Raw genomic sequence first — 25,106 nt, 5'->3', positions numbered from 1 at the left:
TTCCTAACTGTCAGGGTGGTTGGACACTGGAATAAATTGCCTAGGGAGGTTGTGGAATTTCCATCTCTGGAGATATTTAAGAGTAGGTTAGATAAATGTCTATGTGAGATGGTCTAGACAGTACTTGGTCCTGCCATGAGGGCAGGGGATTGGACTCGATGACCTCTCGAGGTCCCTTCCAGTCCTAGAGTCTATGAATCTATAAAGCTCCATTGTCTTCATTCAAAGATGTCAGTCTCTGGGAGCTGCTGTCTGGGTGATGCACAAGTGCTCCACCCCATTCCATCATTTTGGGTCAATCAGCCAGTTTTTAAATCTACAGGATAATGTTTTATCTAAGCCATTTGTTATTATTTTTTCAAATTAAGATTCTCGGAGACACTATCAATTGGTTTCTGAAATCTACAGCTGCACGACACTGTACCACTGTCTACTGCACAACACAGCTTGAGATAAGAGTGTACATATAAAGGCTGTCTTTGTACCCTGAATCAATGGGGCTATTTCACACTGGGCAGGTCCCTGGTGTAACTTAGAGCAGCCTAAAAAATGCCCTACTCTGCACCAGCTTTCAACAGCCCATTGTGGCAGCTGAGTATCAGCAGGGTATAGGGCCATCCAAACTATACTTCATTTTCCATGTGCTGGTGGCAGGGAGAGGTGACTTGGGAGCCATTATAGCAATTCACACTACCTTATTCTATTCCAGTTCGTGTACTATCCTCATCACCATAGTATCTGACCACTTTCCTAAAGTGCATTATATATGACTAGTATCTGTCATGTGTTTTCTTTCTGTCATCCACTCCCTAGGAGGTGAAGTGATTTGTTTTAGTAAGGTTTATACCACGGGTCTCAAAGTCCCAGCCCGCGGGCCATCTGCGGCCCGAGAACCTCCCCAATGTGGCCCACGGGGCCCCAGCAATTTTGGGGCCTGGTCTCTGCCTTGCCTCCGCCTGTCGCCCTTGGGTGCTCCCTCCCCTGGGCTATTTAAAATGGCTTGAGGCCCTGCCCACCACCAGCAGCGCAGCAGAGCTGAGTGGCTTCCTGTGTGCTCACTCCATGTGGCTGCCAGCCACTCCCTGCAGCCCCGGGGCAGGGCTGTGCCTCCGTGCACTGCCCCCACCCCAAGTGCCCCTGCGGCCAATGGGAAGATGCAGAGGCAGTGCCTGGGAGCAGCAGTGCATGGCGGCCCCCCAGCCCACCCTGCCTTGGAGCCCCAGGTAAGTGCGGCACCCTCCCAGAGCCTGCACTCCCACCCCCAAACTCCATCCCAGAGTCTGCACCCCCTTCCCATGCACCCCCACCCACCCGCAAACTCCCTCCCAGAACCTGCAACCCTACCTCTTCCTCCTGTATCCCCACCCCCTGCCCCAGCCCAGAGCCTGCCCCCAGCACCCAAACACCATCCCAGAGCCTGCAACCCAAACTCCCTCCCAGAGCCCAACCTCTAAACCTTCTGCACCTAAACGCCCTCCCAGAGCCTGCACCCTGCACCCCAATCCACTACCCCAGACTTCCCCCTCCCCAACTCCCTCCCAGAGCCTTAAGCAAGTGGGGGGGCAGAGTTTAGGAGGCAGGTTCTGGGAGGCATGAGTGACATTATTGCCCCGCTGGGAGTATTTGAGGACTGGCACTGGCCCTAAGGTAAACTGAGTTTGAGACCCCTGGTTTATACAAACTGCTGTGCATTTTATCAGTGATAATAAGGTCATGGTATATACGGCCCTTGGAGCATCAGTTGGTGTGATCCCCTACGCTGTGGAGATCATCCTCTGGCTGGCTCCATATCCACACATAACAAAATCCAGCCCATGATCTAGTAGTGTATGCCTTGGTCTAGTCACTTTTTTATTACATTTTTATAAAAAATGCAATCACATTTATCCAGCCACATTTAATTTTTGCAATCCCTAGTTGTGCTTTTGGCTTGCAGTTCTGTTCACTTTATCAAATTTATTTCATTATTTTGCTAGCGAGAGGTTTGACTTACAAGACAAGAATCTGACTGAGGGCAGGAATTGCTGGCATCTTTCTCCTTTCTTTTCTTCCTACCTCTTTTCTCCTCTTTACTTCCTAGTACTTCTACTCTGTTCCGGAAAAGCAGTTCTGTACCTCTATATAGTGCATCCCAGCCAATGCACTAAGTCAGCAGGCTCCCTTCCACCTTCTATCCCAGGGGTAGGCAACCTATGGCACGGGTGCCGAAGGCAGCACGCGTGCTGATTTTCAGTGGCACTCACACTGCCCAGGTCCTGATCACCAGTCCAGGGGGCTCTGCATTTTAATTTAATTTTAAATGAAGCTTCTTAAACATTTAAAAAACCTGATTTACTTTACATACAACAATAGTTTAGTTATGTATTATACACTTATAGAAAGAGACCTTCTAAAAACGTTAAAATGTATCACTGGCACGCGGAACCTTAAATTAGAGTGAATAAATGAAAACTCGGCACACCACTTCCAAAAGGTTGCCGACCCCTGTTCTATCCCTAGCTACACAATCATGAAAGGAAACTTCCTCTTCTCCCAACAATGTGACCCAGTTGCTTGCCAAAAAGGCATGAACTCTCCTCTCCCCAGCCTTGCCCACACTTGACATGAATGTAAACTCCCCTCTCCTTATAGCTGTCTGCCCATGCATCCTTAGAAATCTCCCCCTTACACATCTTACCTGCTCAAACATGAAGGCAAATTCCACTCCCTCTCTGGCAACATTCTCAATATCCAAGAAGCAGTAGAGTTTAAAATACAGCTGCCACTGTCCTTCCTCCTCCTCTTCCTCGGATCCAGCCAGTCTGTAAAGCAGATGAGAGAAGGAAAAAAAACTGGTGAGCATCCTGATAATGAATCATCCTCAATCCCACTGTATAATGCAAGGCTATGGCCAGGAGAGAACAAACAACTTCTTGATATGCCAGGAAAGTCCATGAGTGTAATGGACCTTCCTGTAGCTGCCTCCTTATGTGGGATATTGACTCAGAAACCTGTGAGGATATGAAGTGCACTAGAACTTAACCGTGTACTTAGAATGACGATTCCAGGTAAAGAAGCAAGGTGGATCCATGCCATGTCACAGAATATTCCTAATTTTTAAGATTTTTATTTCCTTAAGATAATTCTGTGCTAGTGAAAGGTGATTGTTTGATAGCCCTGGTGACCAAAGTCCTGTTTGTGTCTGCAAAACAGATATAGAACAGACAATAGTTATGTCAGCTTCCTCCACATCACCCTCTGCCTCTATGCCTTACTCCTGTCCTGGAGGGGCCACCATGAAGCGTAAGTGTCCACTCAAGTCTTTAACCTCTCTTCTGAGATGGATAACAAGGGAACAATTATTAGTTCTGGTTGTGATGTGGACATTCGTCCACCATACACTGGACTGAGAACCCTAAATTGCTACTGACCTATACTAGGTTGAAGCCAACAACCATTCCATCACATAATAGTTTAAGGGGAAGTGCACTTGCACATGCTGCCTTTGGGTGCAATTACCACAGGCACCTCTTGTGCAAATGGTCAGGTAGGTGTCTAAATAGCTATTTATAACTGCAAATACCTGATTAGCATGGATCACAGTAATGCTTAGTACTTATGTACAGTATCATTTTTCAGGATCAGCGAGCTTGACCAATATTATCCACCCACGTTACACACAAAAGTTAATCCGTCCCAGTAATCCTGTTATCCACTTCTTATAGATAAAAGAAAAAGCTATCATGCAGAAACACCTCCCTCTGGGAGTCTGTGACGTTCTGTACCTCATGGGAACACCTTAAACCCCCCTGTTCATCCTTATAATATGATTGTGTGCTATCTGCTACACCTGGCTAGAGCAGGCCTGTTCCTCTGAGTTCAGCCACACAGCAGCCAAGCTGAGAGGTGGAGAGAGAGAAGGTTCGGGTGCAGAAGCTGACCATTGTCCTGTGAAAGCAGGTCCGGGCGGCTCAGCAGTGGCCACTGTGCAGCCATGGTCAGGTCCATAAGCGTGTCGAACCAGTGCTTGCAAGGCCACACTGGGATGATCATAATGACTTGTGCTTTGTCTCTTGATTTTTGACAGGACCCTGCTGATCAGAGGAATCACCGGGAACACGTACATCAAGTCTCCCGCCCACGATAGGAGAAAGACATCAGAGAGGGCGCCCCTGTCGAGGCCCTGGAGACAGCAGAACTTATGACACTTCCTATTCTGTCTGATGGCAAACAGGTTGATTCCGCGAGCCCCTCACTTCTGGAAGACGATCTGGGCAACCTCTGGGTGGAGTGACCACCTGTAGTAAGAGAAAAAGGACCTTCTGAGACAATCAGCCAGCATGTTCTAGATGCCTGGGAGATGCAAAGCCTCCAGGTGAATTGCATGCTGGATGCGAAAGTCCTACTGGCGAAGTGCTTCCTGACAGGAGGGACGACGATGAGTGAGCACCCTCCTGCCTGTTGACATAGAACATCATGGCCATGTTGTCCATCAACACCTGCACTATTGATTGGACAATTGTGGCAGGAAGACCCTGCAGGCTAGGCAGATGGTCCTGAGCTCCTTGAAATTTATATGGAATGCCATCTCCTCCGGAGACCATGTCCCTTGGGTTTGCAGTGTACTGAGATGTACTCCCCAACTAAGGTTGGAAGCAACTGATAACAGTGAGACACATGGGTCACGGGTTCTGGAACAGCATTCCTTTCAGCACCACCCTTGGGTTGGTCCATCACTGCAGAGAGCTACGTACCTTCGGCAGGATAGTGATGACGATAGCCAGATGATCCCTGGGCAGGGAATAGACTGTGGCTAATCACAGCTGAAGCAACCGCAGCCTGAGGCTCGCATGACAGATGACATGGCGTTAGTGGTGCTAGTGTTGGCACCGTGGTGCTGGCGGCCTTGGTCTGCAGGAATGGCTTTCGCTGCTGTCTCCTTAGGAAGTACCAATGGTGCCATGGTGGAGGCAGGCAACTTAGAGCCGTTAGCCTCAGCACTTGAGTGGTGCGTGCTAGTGGTGGCCACCTTGTGGATGGTGTCAGAGGTGCCTGGAGCATCATAGGTGCTGAGCCGCGGAGCTGTCAGCACCGAGAAGGGCAATCTCATCTGTGACTGTTTTTTGCTGGTCTGTTCTCTTTGGGATGAAGGAGGCGGCCATTTTTCTGCTGGTCCTTTGGATTTTGGGGACCTTGATGGTGGGGGAACCAGTGACTTGTGCCAGGAAGGAGGTTCTTGTTCTGGGCCTGAGGCTGGTCTCAAGGACTTCTCCATTAACATGAGTTTAAGCCTCAGGTCCCTGTCCCTTCATGCCCTAGTCTTCAGTTTGCTGCAATGGGCACATTTCTGGGGAACATGGGATTCACCCAGACAGCGAACACATTGAGTGTGTCCATCTGACACTAGCATCACTTCTCTGCACATAGTGCATCGCTTACAGCCTGGTAAACCTGGCATTATCACAGACTAGAGTTAACTATGCTATGGCGTAAAATAAGATTTTTTTTCCCCAAACAGTGAAGTAAGCTAACAAACAAAACTTAACTACTGGAAAACTACTAAAACTCACTAATTCAGACACACTACATAGTTAAACTACAGGTTTTCAGTGGGACTGCGGAGCTCCATCTCAGGCCGGGGATTACTGAAAAGGAACTGAGGAGTCCGGGTCACACGAATGATACTTCAACTGCCAACGGTGCATGAGGCAAGCACCGCGCATATGCGACCTGTCTGAGCACTGCTGTAAAATTCTCTGAGTGAAGATGCAAGGACACAACACCTGGAGTGGAGCACCCACAGGGACATCTCTCAAAGAAGAAGAATTTGTTCCAGTAACTTTCCAGGTATTGAAATTAGGCTACCTGGTTTATAATTCCCCAAGTCCTCTTCCTTTCCCTTTTTAAAGGTAAGTACTATGTTTGAGAATTTGTGGTGGATGGGTGAGGTCCCAGAAGGTTGGAGAAGAGCAAAGATAATGATTAACGGTTCCAAGATTGTTTCAGCTAGTTCCTTAATACCCTAGGATGAATTTCATCAGACCATGACGGCTTGAATACCTTCAACTTATTGAAATACTCTTTAACCTGTTCCTTCCCTAATTTGGCTTGCATTTCTTTCACTCTTGTTGTTAATATTAATTATGTGAAGTATCTGGTCACCATTAACCTTTCCAATGAAGACTGAAGCAAAAACAGCACTAAACACCTCAGCTTTTCTTGATGTCATCAGTTATTAACTCTACTCAGTGCTAAGTAGAGGACCTACATTTTCCTTCATCTTTCTCTTGGTCCTAATGTATTTAAAGAACCTCTTTTCATTGCCTTTTATGTCCCTTGATAGGTGTAATTCACTTTGTGCATAGCCTTTATAAATATTTTGTCTCTACATACTGCTGCTACTTTTTATACTCCTCCTTAATAATAAATTTATGTTTCCACTTTCTGTAGAATTCCTTTTTTATTTTCAGGTCATTAATGAGCTCCTGATGGTGCCCTATTAGCCTCTTCTTATTCTGCCCAGATTTACTTCGCATTGGGTTAGTTTGGACTTGGAACTTTAATATTGTCTCCTGGAGAAACTGCCAGTTCTCCTGAACTCCTTATTCCCTTAGATTTTCTTCCCATGGGGTCTTACGTACCAATTTTCTGAGTTTGTTAAAGTCCATTGTCCTTATTCTGCTGCTCTCATGCCTTCCTTTCCTTATAATCATGAAATCTCTCATTTCATGGTCACTTTCACTCAAATTGCCTTCCACTTTCAGATTCGCTATCAATTCCTCCCTATTGGTCAGAATCATGTCTAAAATGGCTGTCTCCCTGGTTACTTTCTCCAATTTCTGGAACAAAAATTTGCTCCCAATATATTCTAAGAACTTACTGGACATTTTATGTTTTGCCATGTAATTTTTCAACAGATGTCTGGACAGTTAAAGTCTCCAATTATTCCCAGGTCCTGTGTTTTGGCTATTTCTGTTATTTGTTCTAGAAATGCCTTATCCACCTCCTCTTTCTGATTTAGTGGGTAGAGGTCCAGAGTCGCACTTTAATTGTGCTTCAATATCAAAGGGATAGCGCCTTAGATTAACAGAGGGCCTGGTGTGATCTGGAGTAAGCAGGAATAACAGACAGTGACAAACAGATAAGGAACCAAGACTGACAGAGAGAAGATTGTGTAGGAAGAGGGACAGAGGGAGAAGACTGGAATGGACTGTAAAGGAGAGGCCAGATGAGGGTATAGTAGTTTGGCCATAGGTAGAGCCTGAGATAGCTGGACATAGGCAAAGCAGCCCCTGAATGACTAGGGGAAGTGGATGTGAACTGGCCTAGAGCAGGCCTAAGGAGAGTAGCCCAGCAGGGTGTACTGGTGCTGAGACCTTGGCAGATCACATGGCTGCTGTGACTAGCAGAGCTAGTGTTTGGACAAGGCAGCTGACTTGTGCACAAAAGGTGTGAAAATCCTCAGTCACTGCAGAGAATCCAGCAAGCAGCAGCTTGGAGGCAAGAATGCCTAAGCCAGCAGCCGCTGAGAAAGACTTGCAGGAGATAGACCAACATCCTGCAGGCAACGAGAAGCAGCCAAGGATAGAACAGTCATGTCTCCAGGCTTCAGACCATCAGGAGGGTCCCAGTAAAGGCAGGGGCAGCTCCAGCTTTTTTGCCACCCCAAGCACGGCAGTCAGGCAGCCTTCGGCGGCTTGCCTGCAGGAGGCCTGCAGGTCCTGCAGCTTCGCCATTCCCACCGCCGAATTGCCGACAATCCATGGGACCGGCAGGCCCCCCGCAAGCAAGCCGCCGAAGGCTGCCTGACTGCCACCCTCACAGTGACCGGCAGGGCGCCTCCCACGGCTTGCCGCCCCAGGCACGCACTTGGAGCGCTGGTGCCTGGAGCCGCTGCTGAATAAAAGGCAAGAATTGGAAAAGGTTCAATGGCTGTACTAGGTCAGACCAAAGGTCCATCTAGCCCAGTATCCTGTCTACCGATAGGGGCCAATGCCAGATGCCCCAGAAGAAGTGAACCTAACAGGTAATGATCAGTGGCATTACTTGTTTCTGAGTCACTGATAACTCAGAAGAACATTATCTTGAATGCTTATGGATCAACATCCTAGTAGACAAAGCATAAGATTGGGTATTGGTTGGTGTCTGCTGAAGACCACCAAATCACACTAGGGAACAGGACGACCGACTCCTTACGAACCTATTTATAATGTGTAGTGAAATTGCATGATCATGAGGTACTTCAATTTGAATGAGATATGCCAGAGGCATCATGCATATCCTTGAAATTTCTGAATATCATAGACAGCAATTTCCTAATTCAAAAAATGTTGCATTCAACATGGGGGATTCTGTACTAGGCCTTGTTGTGACAGATAACGAGGAACTGATCACTGAATGAAAAATAAATGGTAGCTTAGGTACCACTGATCATGACTTGATCACATTAATAATGTACAAACACAATAAAGTCCAGGCCACTGATATTTTATACAAATCTGGTGCTTTAAAAGGGCCAATTTCACAAAGCTAAAAACAATTCTGAGCCGAATCAGCTGGGAGGAAGAATTTAATCAGAAAAATATAAATGATAATTGGGTATTGTTTAAGAACATGTTACTAGATGCCTACAATCAAGGAAGAAGGCTATAATGGTTAAAAAAACTGGCCTGCTTTAGAGGGGAAGTGAAGGCAACTATATAAAAATAAAAGTAACATAACAAATGGAAGAGAGCAAGCTGACAGTAATGAATATTAATCATAATTGTAGAAAGGTAAAAAAATTGATAAGCGAAGCAAAGGGACTGGTCAGCAGAAGTAAGGACAAATAGAGCTATTATAAGGTGGGTGTAAAACTGTTCGGGAAACCGTTCCCAGAGAGTCATTACCAGTGGTTCACATTCATGCTGGAAGGACATAACCAGTGGGGTCCTGCAGGGATCAGTTCTGGGTCTGGTTCTGTTCAATATCTTCATCAGTGATTCAGATAATAGCATACAAAGTTCACTTGTAAAATTTGCAGATGATACCAAGCTGGGAGGAGTTGCAAGTGCTTTGGAGGATAGAATTAAAATTCAAAATGATCTGGACAAACTGGAGAAATGGTCTGAAGTAAATAGGATGAAATTCAATAAGGACAAATGCAAAGTAATCCACTTAGGAAGGAACAATCAGTTGCACGCATACAAAATGGGAAATGACTGCCTAGGAAGGAGTACTGCGGAAAGGGGTCTGAGGGTCATAGTAGACCACAAGCTAAATATGAGTCAACAGTGTAATGCTGTTGCAAAAAAAGCAATCATCATTCTGAGATGTATTAGCAGGAGTGTTATACGCAACACACAAGAAGTAATTCTTCCACTCTACTCTGTGCTGATTAGGCCTCAGCTGGAGTATTGTGTCCAGTTCTGGGCACCACATTTCAAGAAAGATGTGGAGAAATTGGAAAGAGTCCAGAGATGAATGACAAAAATGATTAAAGGTCCAGAAAACATAATCTATGAGAGAAGATTGAAAAAATTGGGCTTGTTTAGTCTGGAAAAGAGAAGAACGAGGGGGGACACGATAACAGTTTTCAAATATACAGAAGATTGTTGCAAGAAGGAAGGAGAAAAATTGTTTCTCTTAACCTCTGAGGATAGGACAAGAAGCAATGGGCTTAAATTGCAGCAAGGAAGGTTTAGGATGGACATTAGGGAAAACTTCCTAACTGTCAGGGTGGTTAAGCACTGAAATATATTACCTAGGGAGGTTGTGGAATCTCCGTCATTGGAGATTTTAAGAGCAGGTTAGACAAACACCCGTCAGGAATGGTCTAGATCAGAGTTTCTCAAACAGGGGTAGCCGCTTCTGTAGTGAAACCCCCTGGCGGGCCAAGTCGGTGTGTTTACCTGCCCCGTCTGCAGATCCGGCTGATTGTGGCTCCCAGCAGCTCCTATTGGCCCAGAACAGCGATCCGCAGCCAGTGGGAGCTGTGATTGGCCGGACCTGCGGACGGGTAGATAAACAGACTAACTTGATATCTTTTTTTGATAATGGTAACAATGTTGATGTAATATACTTAGACTTTTGTAAGGCATTTGACTTGGTGCCATATGACATTTTGATTAAAAAACTAGAAAGATAAAAGATTAACATGGCGCATAATAAATGGATTAAATGCTAGTTAACTGATAAAGTCTCAAAATGTCATTGTAAATGGGGAATCATAATTGAATGGGTGTGTTTCTAGTGTGGTGCTGCAAGGATCAGTTCTTGGCCCTATGCTATTTAACATTTTTTATCAATGACCTGGAAGAAAACATAAAATCATCACTGATAAAGTCTGCAGATGAACAAAAATAGGGGGACTGGTAAATAGTGAAGAGACAGGTTGTGACGATGTGGTTCTGGCGGGACCCAACTGAGAGTGCCAAATCAGGACCAATTGCTCAAACAGGGCAGTCACAGCCCAAGGCTGGGGTTTTTCCACCTCTAAGGCAAACCAAACCAGCCAGACAACAGACTTCCGTGTCACCCCTCTGGCTAACCGCAAGTCACACAAGCAATTTCCTTAGACACTCCAGTCTCCCAGTATCACCACCAGTCCCACACGTCCTGGGGATGAATGGTTATGAAAACCAACACCCCAGTAAAAGAAAAAGGTTCTCTCGATCCCAAAGGACCAAGCCTCAGACCCAGGTCAATATGTTTATTAGAGAATATTTAAATAAGGATGATACACAGAGTTTGGCATGTCAGTCATTAGTCATCGGGGGCAACATACAGAGTACGGGGGGACTCTGGTATTTGGTTATGGGTTAGCATATAGTACATACAGTCTGTAATGTCCCCAATGCGGGGTGTACGGTGGGTGGGGTCAAAGTATAGTAGGGGAGCAGTGAGGGTACATCGCTCATCTAATGGGTTACACATAGTCATGATTAGAGCAAGCAGGCCGGGTAATGGGGACAGGGTGACCCTCACGAGGTGGAATCCAGATCGGTGGGTTCAGGACTCAGGGGATGTAGTTTAGTAGGGGGGTTGTAAGGGTTTTCCCCTCCCCCCCGTGGGGTATACACATCAGATCTTACCCACAAATCACGCTGTTGCCAATCCTTTAGAATCTAAAATCTAAAGGTTTATTCATAAAAGGAAAAAGATAGAGGTGAGAGCTAGAATTGGTTAAACTGAATCAATTACATACAGTAATGGCAAAGTCCTTAGTTCAGGCTTGTAGCAGTGATGAAGTAAACTGCAGGTTTAAATCCAGTCTCTGGAGAACATCCCCCGCTGGGATGGGTCATCAGTCCTTTGTGCAGAGCTTCAGATTGTAGCAAAGTCCCTCCAGAGGTAAGAAGCAGGACTGAAGATAAAATGGAGATGAGGCCTTCGCCTTATATAGACTTTTCCAGGTGTAAGAACACTCCTTTGTTCCTACTGTGGAAAGTTACAGCAAAATGGAGTTTGCAGTCACATGGGCCAGTTTCTGCTCACTCCAGTGAGTCACAGGGCGTATCTGCCTTCTCGATGGATCAATTGTGTAGTTGATGGTCCTTAATGGGCCATCAAGCAGGCTAAGCAGAGCTGACACCAGCCTGTCTGGGACTTTTTCCAGTAACACGGAACAAGTTTGAAATACAGACAATACACATCCAATATTCATAACTTCAACTACAAAATGATACAGACAGCACAATCATAACCAGTAACCCGTAACCTGGTCTTAGACACCTTATATGACCCCCTTTACATAGGATTTGGTGCCACTACAGAACCGTGGTTGCAAACCATGTTCTATATGGTTCCAGTTTATATCAATAACGTCACACAGGTCGCTGATACACAGCAATCTAGATTGCTTGATAAGCTGGGCACAACCAAATAGTATGTATTTTAATAGGGCTAAATGTTAATGTAGGCATCTAGGAACAAAGACGGTAGGCCATACCTACAGGATTGGAGGCTCTACCCTGGGAAGCAAGGGCTCTGAAAAAGATTTGGGGATTGTGGTGGGTAATCAAGTTGAACAGGAACTACCAGTGCGATGCTGTGGCCAAAAGAGCTAACATGATCCTTATATGCATAAACAGGGGAATCTTGAGTAGGAGCAGAGAGGTTATTTTACCTCATTATTTGGCACTGATGAGACTGCTGCTGGAATACTGTGTCCAGTTCTGGTGCCCACAATTCAAGAAGGATGTTGATAAATTGGAGTTCAGAGAAGAGTCCCAAGAATGATTAAAGAATTAGAAAACATGCTTTATGCTGACAGACACTAGAAGCTCAATCTTTTGAGTTTACAAACAGACAATTTTAAAATCAAGATAGGATGTTTTTCTAAAAGATCTGCTCTAGAAATTATTTTTGGGAAGGTCTCTGGCCTGTGCTATAGAGGAGATCAGTTGAGATGATCACAGTGCTCTCTTCTGGCCTTGGAATCTAATGAATTCTTTGTTATCACTACAACAAACATGTGCATGATTTATTACATGTAACCTACCAAGGGCTAGAACCTATGGGGGTCTAATAGCTGAAGGAGTTGATAGGGTGTTTGCCCTGAGCTCATGGTACACACACATACTATCAAGCAACATAAGGGTTACTCACTTAACCAGAGAATTTCAGAGCTAATGTTATATCCGTTCAGTCAATAGTCATCAGTATGAGGATCCTCTGAAATGTTCTCTTACCTCTCAAACTTGGCAAGGATATCAGCAACAATTACACGACTCTCAATGGCCCTGTCCACATGTTGATTGCGTTCAAAGAGGGCAAACATATTACGACTGTCCACCATGGCGAGCCCTCGGATAAGCTTCTCAACCACCTGCAGGGGTGAGAGATCAGACACCTTGTGTACTGTACAACACTGGGTATTATCACTCACACAGGAGTCAGCCTTTAAAATAGGAAGAGGGATCCCCAAAGCCACTTCTTCCCATTAGAGCTCCAAATCCATCTGATTACGTGCAGGAGAATGTCAGGGTTGCTTCACCCAGTAAGAGCCCAAAGGTCTCATCTCAGAGGTGGCAAACATGATTCTGTTAAATTATTTCTTTTCGTAGATTCACAGATTTAAGGCCTGAAGGAACCATTACATTATCTAGTCTGACTTCCTGTATATCAAAGATCTGAGAATTTCACCCAATTACCTCTGTTGAACCCAGTAACTTGAGTTTGACTAAAGCACAACTTCCAGAGAGACATCCAGTCTGGATCTGAAGCCATCAAGAGATGGAGAATCCACCACTTTCCTTGGCAGTTTGTTCCAGTGGTTAGGAACTTCCAGACAGTGTTTCTGAACACTTAAACAACAGTTCTCTCGCTGTAGGTTCTTTATGTCCCTCATCACCATAGCAGTTGAGAACCAGGGCTGAGTGGCAGCAAGGATTCCCCCTCAAAAAGCTTATTATGCAGATAATCTCAGATATCCCTGCACCCACTACCATCACCCATCCTTTTATGTCCCTGCGCCCATTAATACTACCTATGCTATTACCTCTCCTGCACTGGTGTGGGAGTTGATTGTGATTTTACAGGAGCCACCGCCATGGCAGTACACAGTGGTGGTCATTTCTTCACGAGTGATGAGAGCTAGTATTTCCTCCTGGGAGGGCACAAACTCCCTGGTCTTGGTTCTCTTCAGGGAATCACTGATGAACTGGGCATACCTGTCTATTTCTGTGCCTGGGAAGAGGTCTCTGACTCTAATCAAAGAAAAGCAGAAAAGTTGTTACATGATGAACAGAACATGTAAAAGTGCAGGTAGATTTCTACATAGCATGGAGCACCATAAGCACAGCATCCCACAGAAATGTGTTGCCAAGTACAACCATATGAAAAAAGGCCCGGATACACCACGGGACTTAGGCATTGCAATGCTCAGTGTCACAATGTCTAACTTTTCAGCGCCTAGAAAATTCATGGAACAACAACGGGATCCACAAAACCTGAGTTAAGCACCTATGCTCCCCATACAATGAATGGGAAGAGAGAGGTGCCTGAGAATGGGATCCACAAAAACAGTACGCTAGGCAGGGAGCTGCTTAAGTTAGCCAATGGGAGATACCTATGAGAGGGGCATTTCCTAAGCCCCACCCCCTCAGTGAATTAGGCATCTAAGTCCAGACTGCTGCAAGACTCCTTCCTCTGTTTGTGTTCGACAGTCAGGAGCCCCACCCCTGGAGTCAGGAAGCTTAGGTGCCTAAATTGTTTCTTGTGAGAATGACTTAGGTAATTGCCTTGCTCCACATAAAAAGTCCAGAAGAGTAGGATGTGGTACTCCCCTTACAACTTTTACTTAATCTCGGATGGGGGAAGACAAATTCTATTTCCCCACTCAGGAAGAGGGGGAGAAAGGATTTGAACAGGGGTCTCCCTTATCTTTCAGAAGAGTGCTCTAACTCGTCAGCTAGTGGATATTCTTATGTAGGATTCCCCCAATCTCTCCTACTGAAGCTGTATATAATTTTTTTAAGTCATGGGGACAGAGAGAGAGAGCAAGAAAGAGAGAGAATAGTCCAGAGGTTAGGGCTGTGATGCTGGCAGGCCAGGTGCCAGCTCTTGCCACAACTGCAGGCATTAGGTAAGAACGGACATACTCATAGCTGGAGACTAGATCAGTTCAACTGTATGTTAGTTTGCTCAAAATAGGTATTAGTTTTATAAGAATCTAGTGTTTAGACTCTATGGAATGCTTGTAAGTTGCTGCCTGCAATAACCTCACTTGTAATGTCTGTATTCCATGCTGTAAGAAAATGTGTAAGTTTTGCTTAATAACTTTGAAAATCTTTGCTCTGAATTTGTGAATCCAGGTACAGGAATTGTCATCCCATCCCCTGTCCATCCAGAAGGGCTATCAACATTTAAGTGGACAATTATAAGACAAAAGCTTTATTAATTGCCCCATTCATCCATGGAGAAGGTCTGGTCCCATCACTCTGAATACTAGAAGAGAGAAAAAAATAGTTGATGTGAAGATTTTTCATTTCTTTGCTGTTTGAACTCTCACAGGGCTAGAGACACCAAACTGAAGCCAGAGATCCCCAGGAGTTATTTCCTGGATCCACCCTGAAAGACACTTTGAACTGACAGATCTCTATAAATATGTTACCTTTAGGATTTAGATGATAACTCAGTTGAGTGTATATGTTTGCTTGCTTTAACCTGTAAGTAACTCATTTATTTTCCCTAGTTAATAAACCTTTAGGTCAGTGGTCCCCAACCTTTTCGTCTGGTGGGGACCAGCCGAAGGACCATGGCAGTGGTCGAGCATCCGCCGAAATGCCACCGAATTTCTGCAGCATTTTGGCGGCGACGCCTTTTGATGACGTCACTTGCCGGCGGCAAGCAGTGTCATCGAGAGGCGTTGCCGCCAAAATGCTGCCATTCGGCAGCATTTCATCGGATGCTTGAGCGCCGGCCCGGACGTGGGCGAATTTAGACACCGTGTTGGGGACCCCTGCTTTAGGTAGTGTATTATGGGATTGGCTACAGGCATTGTCTTCATGTAAGATCTTGGGTACCAATTGATCTGGGAAAGTGACTGATCTCTTGGGACTGGAAGCAACTAAAATACGGTAAAAAGCAACAAAGAGTCCTGTGGCACCTTTCATGGGTGAATACCCACTTTGTCAGATGCATGTAATGGAAATTTCCAGAGGCAGGTATAAATATGCAGGCCAGAATCAGTCTGGAGATAACAAGGTTATTTCAATCAGGGAGGATGGGGCCCTCTTCTAGCAGTTGAGGTGTGAACACCAAGGGAGGAGAAACTGCTTTTGTAGTTGGCTAGTCATTCACAGTCTTTGTTTAATCCTGAGCTGATGGTGTCAAATTTGAAAATGAACTGAAGCTCAGCAGTTTCTCTTTGAAGTCTGGTCCTGAAGTTTTTTTGCTGTAGGATGGCTACCTTAAAATCTGCTGTTGTGTGGCCAGGAAAGTCCTACAGGTTTATGTATGTTGCCATTCCTAATATCTGACTTGTGTTCACTTATCCTTTTACATAGGGACTGTCCAGTTTGGCCAATGTACATAGCAGAGGGGCACTGTTGGCACATGATGACATATATAACATTGGTGGACATGCAGGTGAATAAACCAGTGATGCTGTAGCTGATCCGGTTAGGTCCTGTGATGGTGTTGCTGGTGCAGATATGTGGACAGAGTTGGCATCGAGGTTTGTTGCATGGATCGGTTCCTGAGTTAGAGTTGCTATGGAGCGGTGTGTGGTTGCTGGTGAGAATATGCTTAAGGTTGGCGGGTTGTCTGTGAGTGAGGACTGGCCTTCGAAGTTCATGCTGATTTCCTGAAGGACAGAAGAAATTTCCTCAAATCTGCCCAAGGTCTGTGAAAGCGAGGGATCATTGTTCAGGACGGGTTGTAGATCACTGATGATGCATTGGAGAGGTTTAAGCTGAGGACTGCAGATGATGGCCAGTGGAGTTCTGTTGGTTTCTTTCTTGGGCTTGTCTTGCAGCAGGAGCTTTCTGGGTACACATCTGGCTCTGTTGATTTGTTTCCTTATTTTCTCGTGTGGGTATTGTAGTTTTGAGAATGCTTGGTGAAGATCTTGTAGTTGGTCTCTGTCTGAGAGGTTGGAGCAAATGCGGTTGTACCTCAGCGCCTGGCTGTAGACAATGGATCATGTGGTGTGTCTGCGATGGAAGCTGGAGGCATGAAGGTAGGCATAGCGGTCGGTGGGTTTTCGGTATAGGGTGGTGTTAACATGTCCATCACTTATTTGCACCGTGGTGTCTAGGAAGTGGACTTCCCTTGTAGATTGGCCCAGGCTGAGGTTGATGGTGGGGTGGAAGCTGTTGAAATTGTGATGGAATTCTTCCAGAGAGTCTCCTTCCCATGGGTCCAAATGATGAAGATGTCATCAATGTAGCGTAGGTAGAGAAGAGGCATGAGTGGACGAGAGCTGAGGAAGCGCTGTTCCAGGTCAGCCATAAAAATGATGGCATATTGTGGGGCCATGCAGGTGCCCATGGCGGTACCACTGGTCTGGCGGTACATATTGTCACCAAATTTGAAATAATTGTTGTGATTTTTGCTGTAAGTGACCATTTACCAATAAATCTAGTTTGTCTGGATGGCAAGTTAGGCTGGAGAGTCTAAGGGGACTGTCTGTGACTTCGAAGTAAGAGTGCTGCAGTGATTCAGGAGTTTACATTTGTTACTGGCTGGCATGAGCCACTCCAGACAGCATGACAAGGGCACCCACCTGGGTGGGAGACCCAGTCCCCTGGCTCCAATGACTTTAATGAACGAAAACAGAAAGTTAAAGCAGAACAGAGTCATAACTTAATTATACTATTTTCTATTGTGACAAGGCAAGCAGGGGGCAAGGAGGCTGAATGCTGTAAAACAGCAGGTAGCAGGATAAAGGTTGCAATGCCATAGGAACCAGTGGAGCAGGAGAAGCAGATGAACACTAGAATACAGGAGATAGCAGGAGCTGGCCATGAAGGAAAGAGAGGCTAGCTAGGTTTCTAGGTCCCAAGTTGAAGATGATGGAATTAGTGAAAGAAGTGGCAAGTATCTGCAAAGTGGCTCTTACCTTCTGAGGTGGAACTTAAGATAGCAGAGGATCCCTCTACTGGGAAGGAAAGTGCAGCTCATGCAGGCCATCAGCTGCCAGTGGTGAAGGTTTCCAGAACTGTTGGGCTGTGGGATGTGGTTAGTTTGTTTGATTAGTTGACAATAAACTTCATCTCGAAGGGGCTTTAGGTCATGGCAGGTCTGCAGAATGCCTTGGATAATGGGGATAGGATCAGACACTGTCTCAATCTCCTGCAGGGAGTTAAAGATCTTGATAGCTTCATCCTGCAGGCTGCTGTAGCCCTTCTCTTGCTGCACTGTAGTGGGATCACAGAAACAAAGCAGATAGGAGTTCAGCATTTCCCTGAGCCCCTGCTTGCCAAGCACACAGCATACTAGTTTGTGGACTATGCCTTACTCCATGAAATAGGAGAATGGCAACATGAGGACAAGCATTACTGGTCATTTCCTGATCCCAGGAAAGCTCCTTCTTTAAATGTAAAAATACACCACTGTCCAATCAGTAAATTAAAAAATTAATCTTGTCCACATTGCAAATCATGCATATTTTAGATATACATAAAAACAAAGAGTAATACCCTTAAAAGGACATTTTCAATTTGAAATCTAGTCAATTTCAAAAAATGAATTCAAAGCAGGTTGAGGCACTGTCCTGGTGTCCTGAGGCCCCTGACAATTTTTGCGATCAGGTTTTCATCTTTTCAGAATATTTAAGTCTCCCCTGTTTTTGTGAGGGACCCACACAAATGACAAGGGAAACAATGGATCAGATGTACAGGTTGTAACTTGCCCTGGGACTTCGGGTTATTATCCCCTTACATTTGATCCCTAAAAGAAAAGAAAAAAACATTCCTGTCACAGCTTCCTGCTGCCTTGCCCAGAAGGAAATAAAAGTACCATGACAGCTTCCATTACCCAAGGGTCCAAATCTAGAGTGGTTTCTTTCTGCACAGTCCAAACCAACAAAATCCGAAAGAAACAGTTTATACTGCGCTTCTAGGTCCTGGGAACTATTGTAGTCCTCCTCAGTAGGAGACACGCAATTAATTTCAGTTTTTCTTTCTTTCTCCCTTCCCAGGCTTGGTTTAGGCATGTATTCAGGCCAGGCGCACACCACATACCTATATTGGTATAACTACATCGCTCAGGGATGCGGAAAATCCACACACCAAGCGACAGTTATACAGACCTAACCCCCGACGTAGACAGTGCTATGCTGGTGGGAGAGCTTCTTCCGCTGACACAGCTACTGCCTTTTGGGGAAGTGGATTAACTATGCCAACAGGAGAAGCTGTATGTGAAGATGAGCCTCTACTTTGGAAGAAATCAGAGGATTCCTCTCTCCTGGGCCTCTGACTCTTATGGTTTCCCAATTAAGAGGCACAGCTGCTGGCTCCACCTCCTAGCATTCTAACAAGCCAGAGCAGTGAGCTCCTCTGCCCAGGCCTGGCAGCTCCAGCAATCTTTAAGAGACAACTCTCAGCCCAGTGAAGGCATTTAATCCCTTCCTGATCCAGCTAGGGGTAGGGCACATACACACCCTCATCCAGTGGAGACAGGGATACTGACTGTACTAAGAAAATGCTGCCAATGTACAAAGCAAACACACTGAAATACGAGCAAAAGTGTGGGGAGGGGAGTCTAATCTCTGTTATTAATAATTTCTGGTAACAAAAGTAGGTAAGAAATGTTCAGTCAGAGCACGTTTGCTAAGCTGATGCAATCCCTTTGAGGTGTACATTTAACAGAAGGAAGAGAAGTAGCAAACTCTACACCTGTACACTGGGGTCAAGTTCATGTTCACAGAGTAGTCACAACACTAAACACAGTTTGTGTTGGGCCAATTTCCTCTGTCATCCCAGACCTTGTACTCAAAGAGGAAAAATATTTGTGGCAGATTGTCTCAAGGCCATGCACAGGAGAGGGGCAGATTCATAGCAAGGTCTGGGGACAGAAGGGACTGGTTCCTCTGCCAACCCAGGTGTGCATAATAGTCCCAAAGGGGACAGAGGGTCAGGCCCCATCCCATTTTGCACCATGGGAGCAGCGAGCCTGTGAATGCTATCAACATACTGGAGAGTTCAGACTATTGCTGGGTGCTCAGCAGGGGCGGCTCTATGTATTTTGACACTCCAAGCACGGCAGTCAGGCGGCTTTCAGCGGCGCACCTGCGGGAGGTCCGCTGGTAACGCGGATTTGGCGACATGACTGCGAGAGGTCCGCCAGTTCCACGCCTTTGGCATACCCACCGCCGAATTGTCACCAAAACCGCAGCACCAGCAGACCTTCTGCAGGCACGTCTCCGAAAGCTTCCTGCCTACCGCTCTCACAGCGACCAGCAGGCCGCCCCCTGTGGCTTGCTGCCCCAGGCACGCGCTTGGTGTGCTGGTGCCTGGAGCCACCCCTAGTGCTCAGGGTCTGAATGATTGAGTACTTGGGGCAATACTCACATAGCACCTTCTCCTCTACCCCAGAGGGATAAGAGGTTTCAGAGACTCTGCAAAATGAAAAAGCACTTACTATTGATACTGACATCTCCATAGGGCAGTGGCAGCAACGGGGAATGCAGAGGGTGCTGAGTGTATCTCAGGATAGGGTTCCTCCTATATGTCTGTTCCACTACTTCGAAGTTCATACTGTTTTCCTGAAGGACAGAAGAAATTTCCTCAAACCTGCTCAGTCTTTCCCCAGAACTCTTCATATAGCCAGGTTTAAACAAGAACTTCTCCCATCAGAGTTCCATGAGGGGCCCAAATAACTAGGTAACAGCTCAGCTAACTTGTACTTGTAAATATTTGTATAAGAATTGAAACCACCTCCCCCAGCCTGAGACTGGGACACACAAGTGCCCGAGGGGAACTGGACATACTGGTTTGTATGTGCCCAGGTGAGCATGTCCACAAAATCTTATAGCTGGGAGTCACACTTGTCAGAGGAAGTATGAATCCTCTAATGTGCACAAGGGGTTCACATGTGATTCAGTTCTGTGAATTCTGTCACATGTGCATGAGGAATCAGGATGTGTCTGGGGTGGGGACTCCTGATGTTTGACCACAGGGGAGTCATACATACCTGGGTTGGGGACTCTGACATTTGTGCACTCAGGAGTCACATGCCTAATGGGAATGGGGATCCCAAGGTTGGTGTCTGCAGGATCTGCACATGACGGCTGACGTGGAAGTTTCTGATTTGTGCATAAGGGGAGTTTACACACATCTAGTATGGACTCCGATGTGTGCCTGGCAAAACCCCACAAAGGATTTAGCCTGAACTCCTGCAGAATGGTTTATATCTTGAAGCATGACATTTGATTATTTTAGCTGTATAATTACAAATGTTTTCCCTCAGTCCTTTTACGACACTAGTCTTCTCTCCTAACATATCTAAGATAGTGACAGTGAATAAGGTCAGCTGCAGACAATAGCACAGGAACCTCGGTAGAAGTGAGGGGGCCACAAGGGCAAGTGGAGAGATTGGGGCTCCCCACAGTGACCCAGAGTCCCAGGCAGCTTTTACCATGGCCTGGCTCTGGCTTCTGGCTTGACCAGGGGGTGGAGCTTTAGGGGGAAGAGGAGGAGCTGGGGGAGGGCGATAGAGAGGGACCAGGCCTCATGATGAAGGGGAGCTAAGGCCCCCACCACGAAGCGCAGCCCCTGCAGGCACTGCTGTGTGCCTGCCCAAGGCTTCCAGTCTGGGGTGGCAAAACAGCCCCTTGGCCCCCAAACTACACCCATGTTAAAAAGTTGGTGGGCATGGTCCCGCTGCTTCCATCTCCCCTGGCTGCAGATCTGGAATATTCTCCTGAACTTTGACTGCAGTGTTCAATGTTACCTACCTTGATGTCACGGATAAGCTGCTGTGTGGGTGTTTCTATGGGAACCTTGCTGTCAATGACTCCTTGGATGGCAGAGGCCCAGCGCATGGCTTCATTCAGTAGCCTGGTGTAGAGTCGGTATGAATGCTTTCGACCATGGACTATGATGTTCCAGTAGCCTATGGGCAAACAAAGGTATAGGAAGATGGAACTTGGCTGCAATTTTCTGACTCCATGTGCATGCAGCATGTGGCCATAGAAATACATTGCTGAAAAAGTGACAGTTATCAAATGACATGATGAAATTGGCTTAAATGGACTGTGTGGACAGGAGATTTTCCCTAGGAAACCACTTCTCAAGGGAGAATCCCAGTCCAAGTCTTGATCCACCTCCATTCCTCCCAACCCACAAACGCAATCTACTGCAGGTGATGGTGGGGCATTCTGGTTCCCACCTCCCTCAAAATACAAACATTGTTTCATGGCAGGGTGACTCCACCCTACTTCACCCTTTGGCTATAACAACGCATAAAAGTGGGGGAAGCCATAACAGAATGTTGCAAGTATGAGCTATCACTATGACTGGAGCTCAGTTTAAGTAGTGTACTTATATATGGAGGGTTTCTAGTCACTCGCAGATAAGGCTGTGTTTAGGTTTGCACTTTAAGACAGACTCGGAGCCCTTGGTTTCATATGTTAAGGTTTGAATTTAGTCTCCAATTTTTAAGCACCTTTGCTCTTCCCAGACAACTGTATCTCTCTATTTTTTTTGTCAAAGATTTACTAATTTCTGCAGAGGAATCATTTTAGAATTTTAAACCTGTTAGAAATCTTCCTGAGACTGCAATGGTTTGCTGGTCTTATGACTGGAGAGCCAGTCACTAAAAAAACAAAAACAAAAACAAAAAACAAACAGTTACCTTTTCTGTAACTGGTGTTCGAGATGCGTTGCTCATGTCTGTTCTATATTGGCTGTGTGGGCTTGCCACATGCACTAGTGCTGGAAGATTTTCCCTCAGCAGTATCTGTAGGGGACTAGCCTCTGGCACCCCCTGGAGTGGTGCCTGCATGGCACAGTATAAGGGGCGCTGCTGGCTCCCCCCACCCTCAGTTCCTTTTTGCCGGAAAACTCCGACAGTGGCAAAGGACAGTGGGTCATGGAATAGACATGAGCAACACATCTCGAAGAACATGTTATGGAAAAGGTAACCGTCTTTTCTTCTTTGAGTGCTTGCTCATGTCCATTCCATATTAGGTGACTCCAAAGCAGAACCCCTGGAGGTGGGTAGGAGTTCACGGATGTGTAGTTTGCAACAGAGCTTTGCCGAACCCATCGTCGTCCCTGGCCTGCTAAGTGATGGCACAATGAGTGGTAAACGTGTGGACAGAGGACTATGTTGTCACTCTACAGATGTCCTGGATAGAGATGTGCGCCAGGGAGGGCATCGAAGATACCTGTGCTCTCGTTGAGTGGCCTCTGACAATCAGCGGCACCAGAACCCCCACCAGATCGTAACAGGTCCTTATGCACAAGGTAATCCAATTAGAAATCCTCTTGGAGGACATCGGAAGACCCTTCATCCTATCCGATGTAGTGATGAAGAGTTGAGTTGATTTATGGAAAGCCTTAGTACTTTCTAACTAAAAAGCCAAGCCCTTCTTCATTAACGTGTGGAACCTTTCCAGCAGCAGGAAAGCTCTGGTGCTGGTCGCGTCGAGGACCGTTCCAATGACCTCTATCCTCTGTACCAGCACTAACGTCCACTTTTTGTCATTTACCAGTAGGCCCAGAGAGCGGCACATGGCTTGGAGCACTGCGACATCAAGAACTGGAGCTGCCCTTGACAAGCCAGTTGTCAAGGTACAGGCAGATCTGGATACCCTGACGCCTGAGGTAAGCAGCCGCTACCAACATGCACTTGGTAAACACTCTGTGCTGTTGCCAGGCCAAACAGGTGAACCACCAACTAGTAGTGGTGGGGCCCCATCGTAAACTGGAGGAAGTGTCTGTGCCTTTGAAAGATTGCTATTTGGAAATACGTGTCCTTCAAGTCAAGGGCAGGATACCAGTCTCCCAGATCCAGGGAGAGATAGAAGCCAGGGAGACTGTGCGGAACTTTACCTTTTTTAAGTACTCGTTGAGGTCTCGCAGGTCCTTGATGGGCCATAGACCACCCTTTGACTTTGGGATTAAAAACTACTGGGAATAGAACCCTTTGTTCCTGTACTCAAGAGGAACTTCTTCCACCACATCCAGCTGTAGCAACCTCTTTACCTCCTGCATAGGGAGACTCTCATGAGAGGGGTCTCTAAAGAGGGCTGAGGAAGGCAAGTGGGAAAGTGGGGGTAGAAAGCAACTGGAGGATATAACCCTGCTCCACTGTGCTGAGAAGTCATAGGTTGGAGGTTATAGTGGTCCAAGCAGGGAGAAAAACAGAAAGGTAATTGGAGAACAGTGGGACAGATGGCTCCGGGGAGTAGTCTGGTAGGTCGCCCTCGGATGCACCCTCCAAATGACCACTTGGCCCCTTTCTTGGTATGGGTTAAGCCCGACTGGGCAGAGGGTGGGGGCGGGTGGCTCAGATGGAGCTTGTAACCCTTGGCCCATTTGTGGGGCTGGTCCTGCCAAGGCTGGCTCCCCTGGCCCTGAGGCTGCTGTGGTTTGAACTGCTTACAGGCCAGGGCTGGGACATAAAGACCCAGGGTTTTCAGGGTGGTGCGGGAGTCCTTGAGGCCATGCAACTTGCTGTCTGTTTGCTCCACAAATAGGCTCGGCCGTTGAAGGGCAAGTCCTGCATAGACTGCTGAGCCTCAAAGGACAACCCAGAGAGGAGCAGCCAAGAGGCTCGTCGCATGGAGATAGCAGAAGCCATGGTGGGGCAGCAGCAGCAGCCATGTTTGATGCTGCCTGGAGGGCTGCCCTGGCCGCGGTTGTGCCCTCATCAAGGACTGCCCGGAACGCCTTCTTGGAAGCCTCAGGGAGTGACCTTTTGAACTTGGCCATGGCTTGCCACATACTAAAGGCATATCGGCTAAGGAGGGCTTGGTGGCTGGCCATTCTCAGCTGAAGGCTGGAAGACGAATAAATCTTACTTCCAAAGAGATCCAGCCTCCTTAAGTCTTTATTTTTGGGGGTGGCCCTGGGTTGTCCCTACCTCTCTTTGTGGTTAACCACCTCTACCACAAGAGAATTGGGGGCAGGGTGGGAGTATAAGTTCTCATGCCCCTTGGTTGGCACAAAGTACTTGCGTTCGATCCTCTTAGAGCTAGGGGCCAGGGAAGAGGGGGTCTGCCACAAGGCATTAGTGATTTTGGAAACCCCTTCATAAAAGGAGTAGAGCCACCCTGGCAGGAGCCAAAGACATCAAACAGGAAGTCCAAGGGCTCTTCCAGTTCCTCTGCCTGAAGGCCCAGGTTGGAAGAAACCCTCTTCAAAAACTCCTGGTGCACTTTGGTGTCACCCTGAGGAACTGGGTGAGGGGGCCCTGTGACAGCCTAGTCTGGCAACGATGAGGATGATGCTGGTGCCGTGGGAACCTCCACTTCCATTGGTGGTCCAGCAGCTTGCTCCCTGAGTCCTCCTGGACCTGTGGGGTCTTATTCCCCGAAGCCTCAAGCACCAGAGGGGGATGGGATACTGAGGCCACTGGCCTCTCTGAGGCTCCTGATGCCAACCTGGCAGCCTGGGAGGGTTGGGTGAACCCCCAAGGGCTCCATGGGTAGCATGGTGCCAGCCACTGCGCCTGGGGCCATGGAACAGGCTTTG

General features: G+C 46.8%; 1 protein-coding gene across 2 annotated transcripts in view; it reads right to left on the bottom strand.

Annotated features, from left to right (window-relative positions):
* Nucleotides 1-25,106, bottom strand: part of LOC116821324 (unconventional myosin-X-like) — a 290,101-nt gene that overhangs the window by 17,692 nt on the left and 247,303 nt on the right. For both annotated transcript variants that reach the window (XM_032774422.1, XM_075070332.1), the window contains 6 exons: nt 21,362-21,519; nt 20,047-20,170; nt 17,525-17,822; nt 13,460-13,667; nt 12,651-12,787; nt 2,678-2,801 (listed from right to left, as the gene is read on the bottom strand). In XM_032774422.1, the coding sequence (XP_032630313.1) occupies nt 2,678-2,801; nt 12,651-12,787; nt 13,460-13,667; nt 17,525-17,822; nt 20,047-20,170; nt 21,362-21,519 (1,049 nt within the window). The remainder of the gene's footprint in view (nt 1-2,677; nt 2,802-12,650; nt 12,788-13,459; nt 13,668-17,524; nt 17,823-20,046; nt 20,171-21,361; nt 21,520-25,106) is intronic.

The sequence above is a fragment of the Chelonoidis abingdonii genome, chromosome 10 (genome assembly GCF_003597395.2).
Source record: "Chelonoidis abingdonii isolate Lonesome George chromosome 10, CheloAbing_2.0, whole genome shotgun sequence".
Classification (NCBI taxonomy): Eukaryota; Metazoa; Chordata; order Testudines; family Testudinidae; genus Chelonoidis; species Chelonoidis abingdonii.
This window is presented reverse-complemented; position numbering and strand designations above follow the sequence as displayed.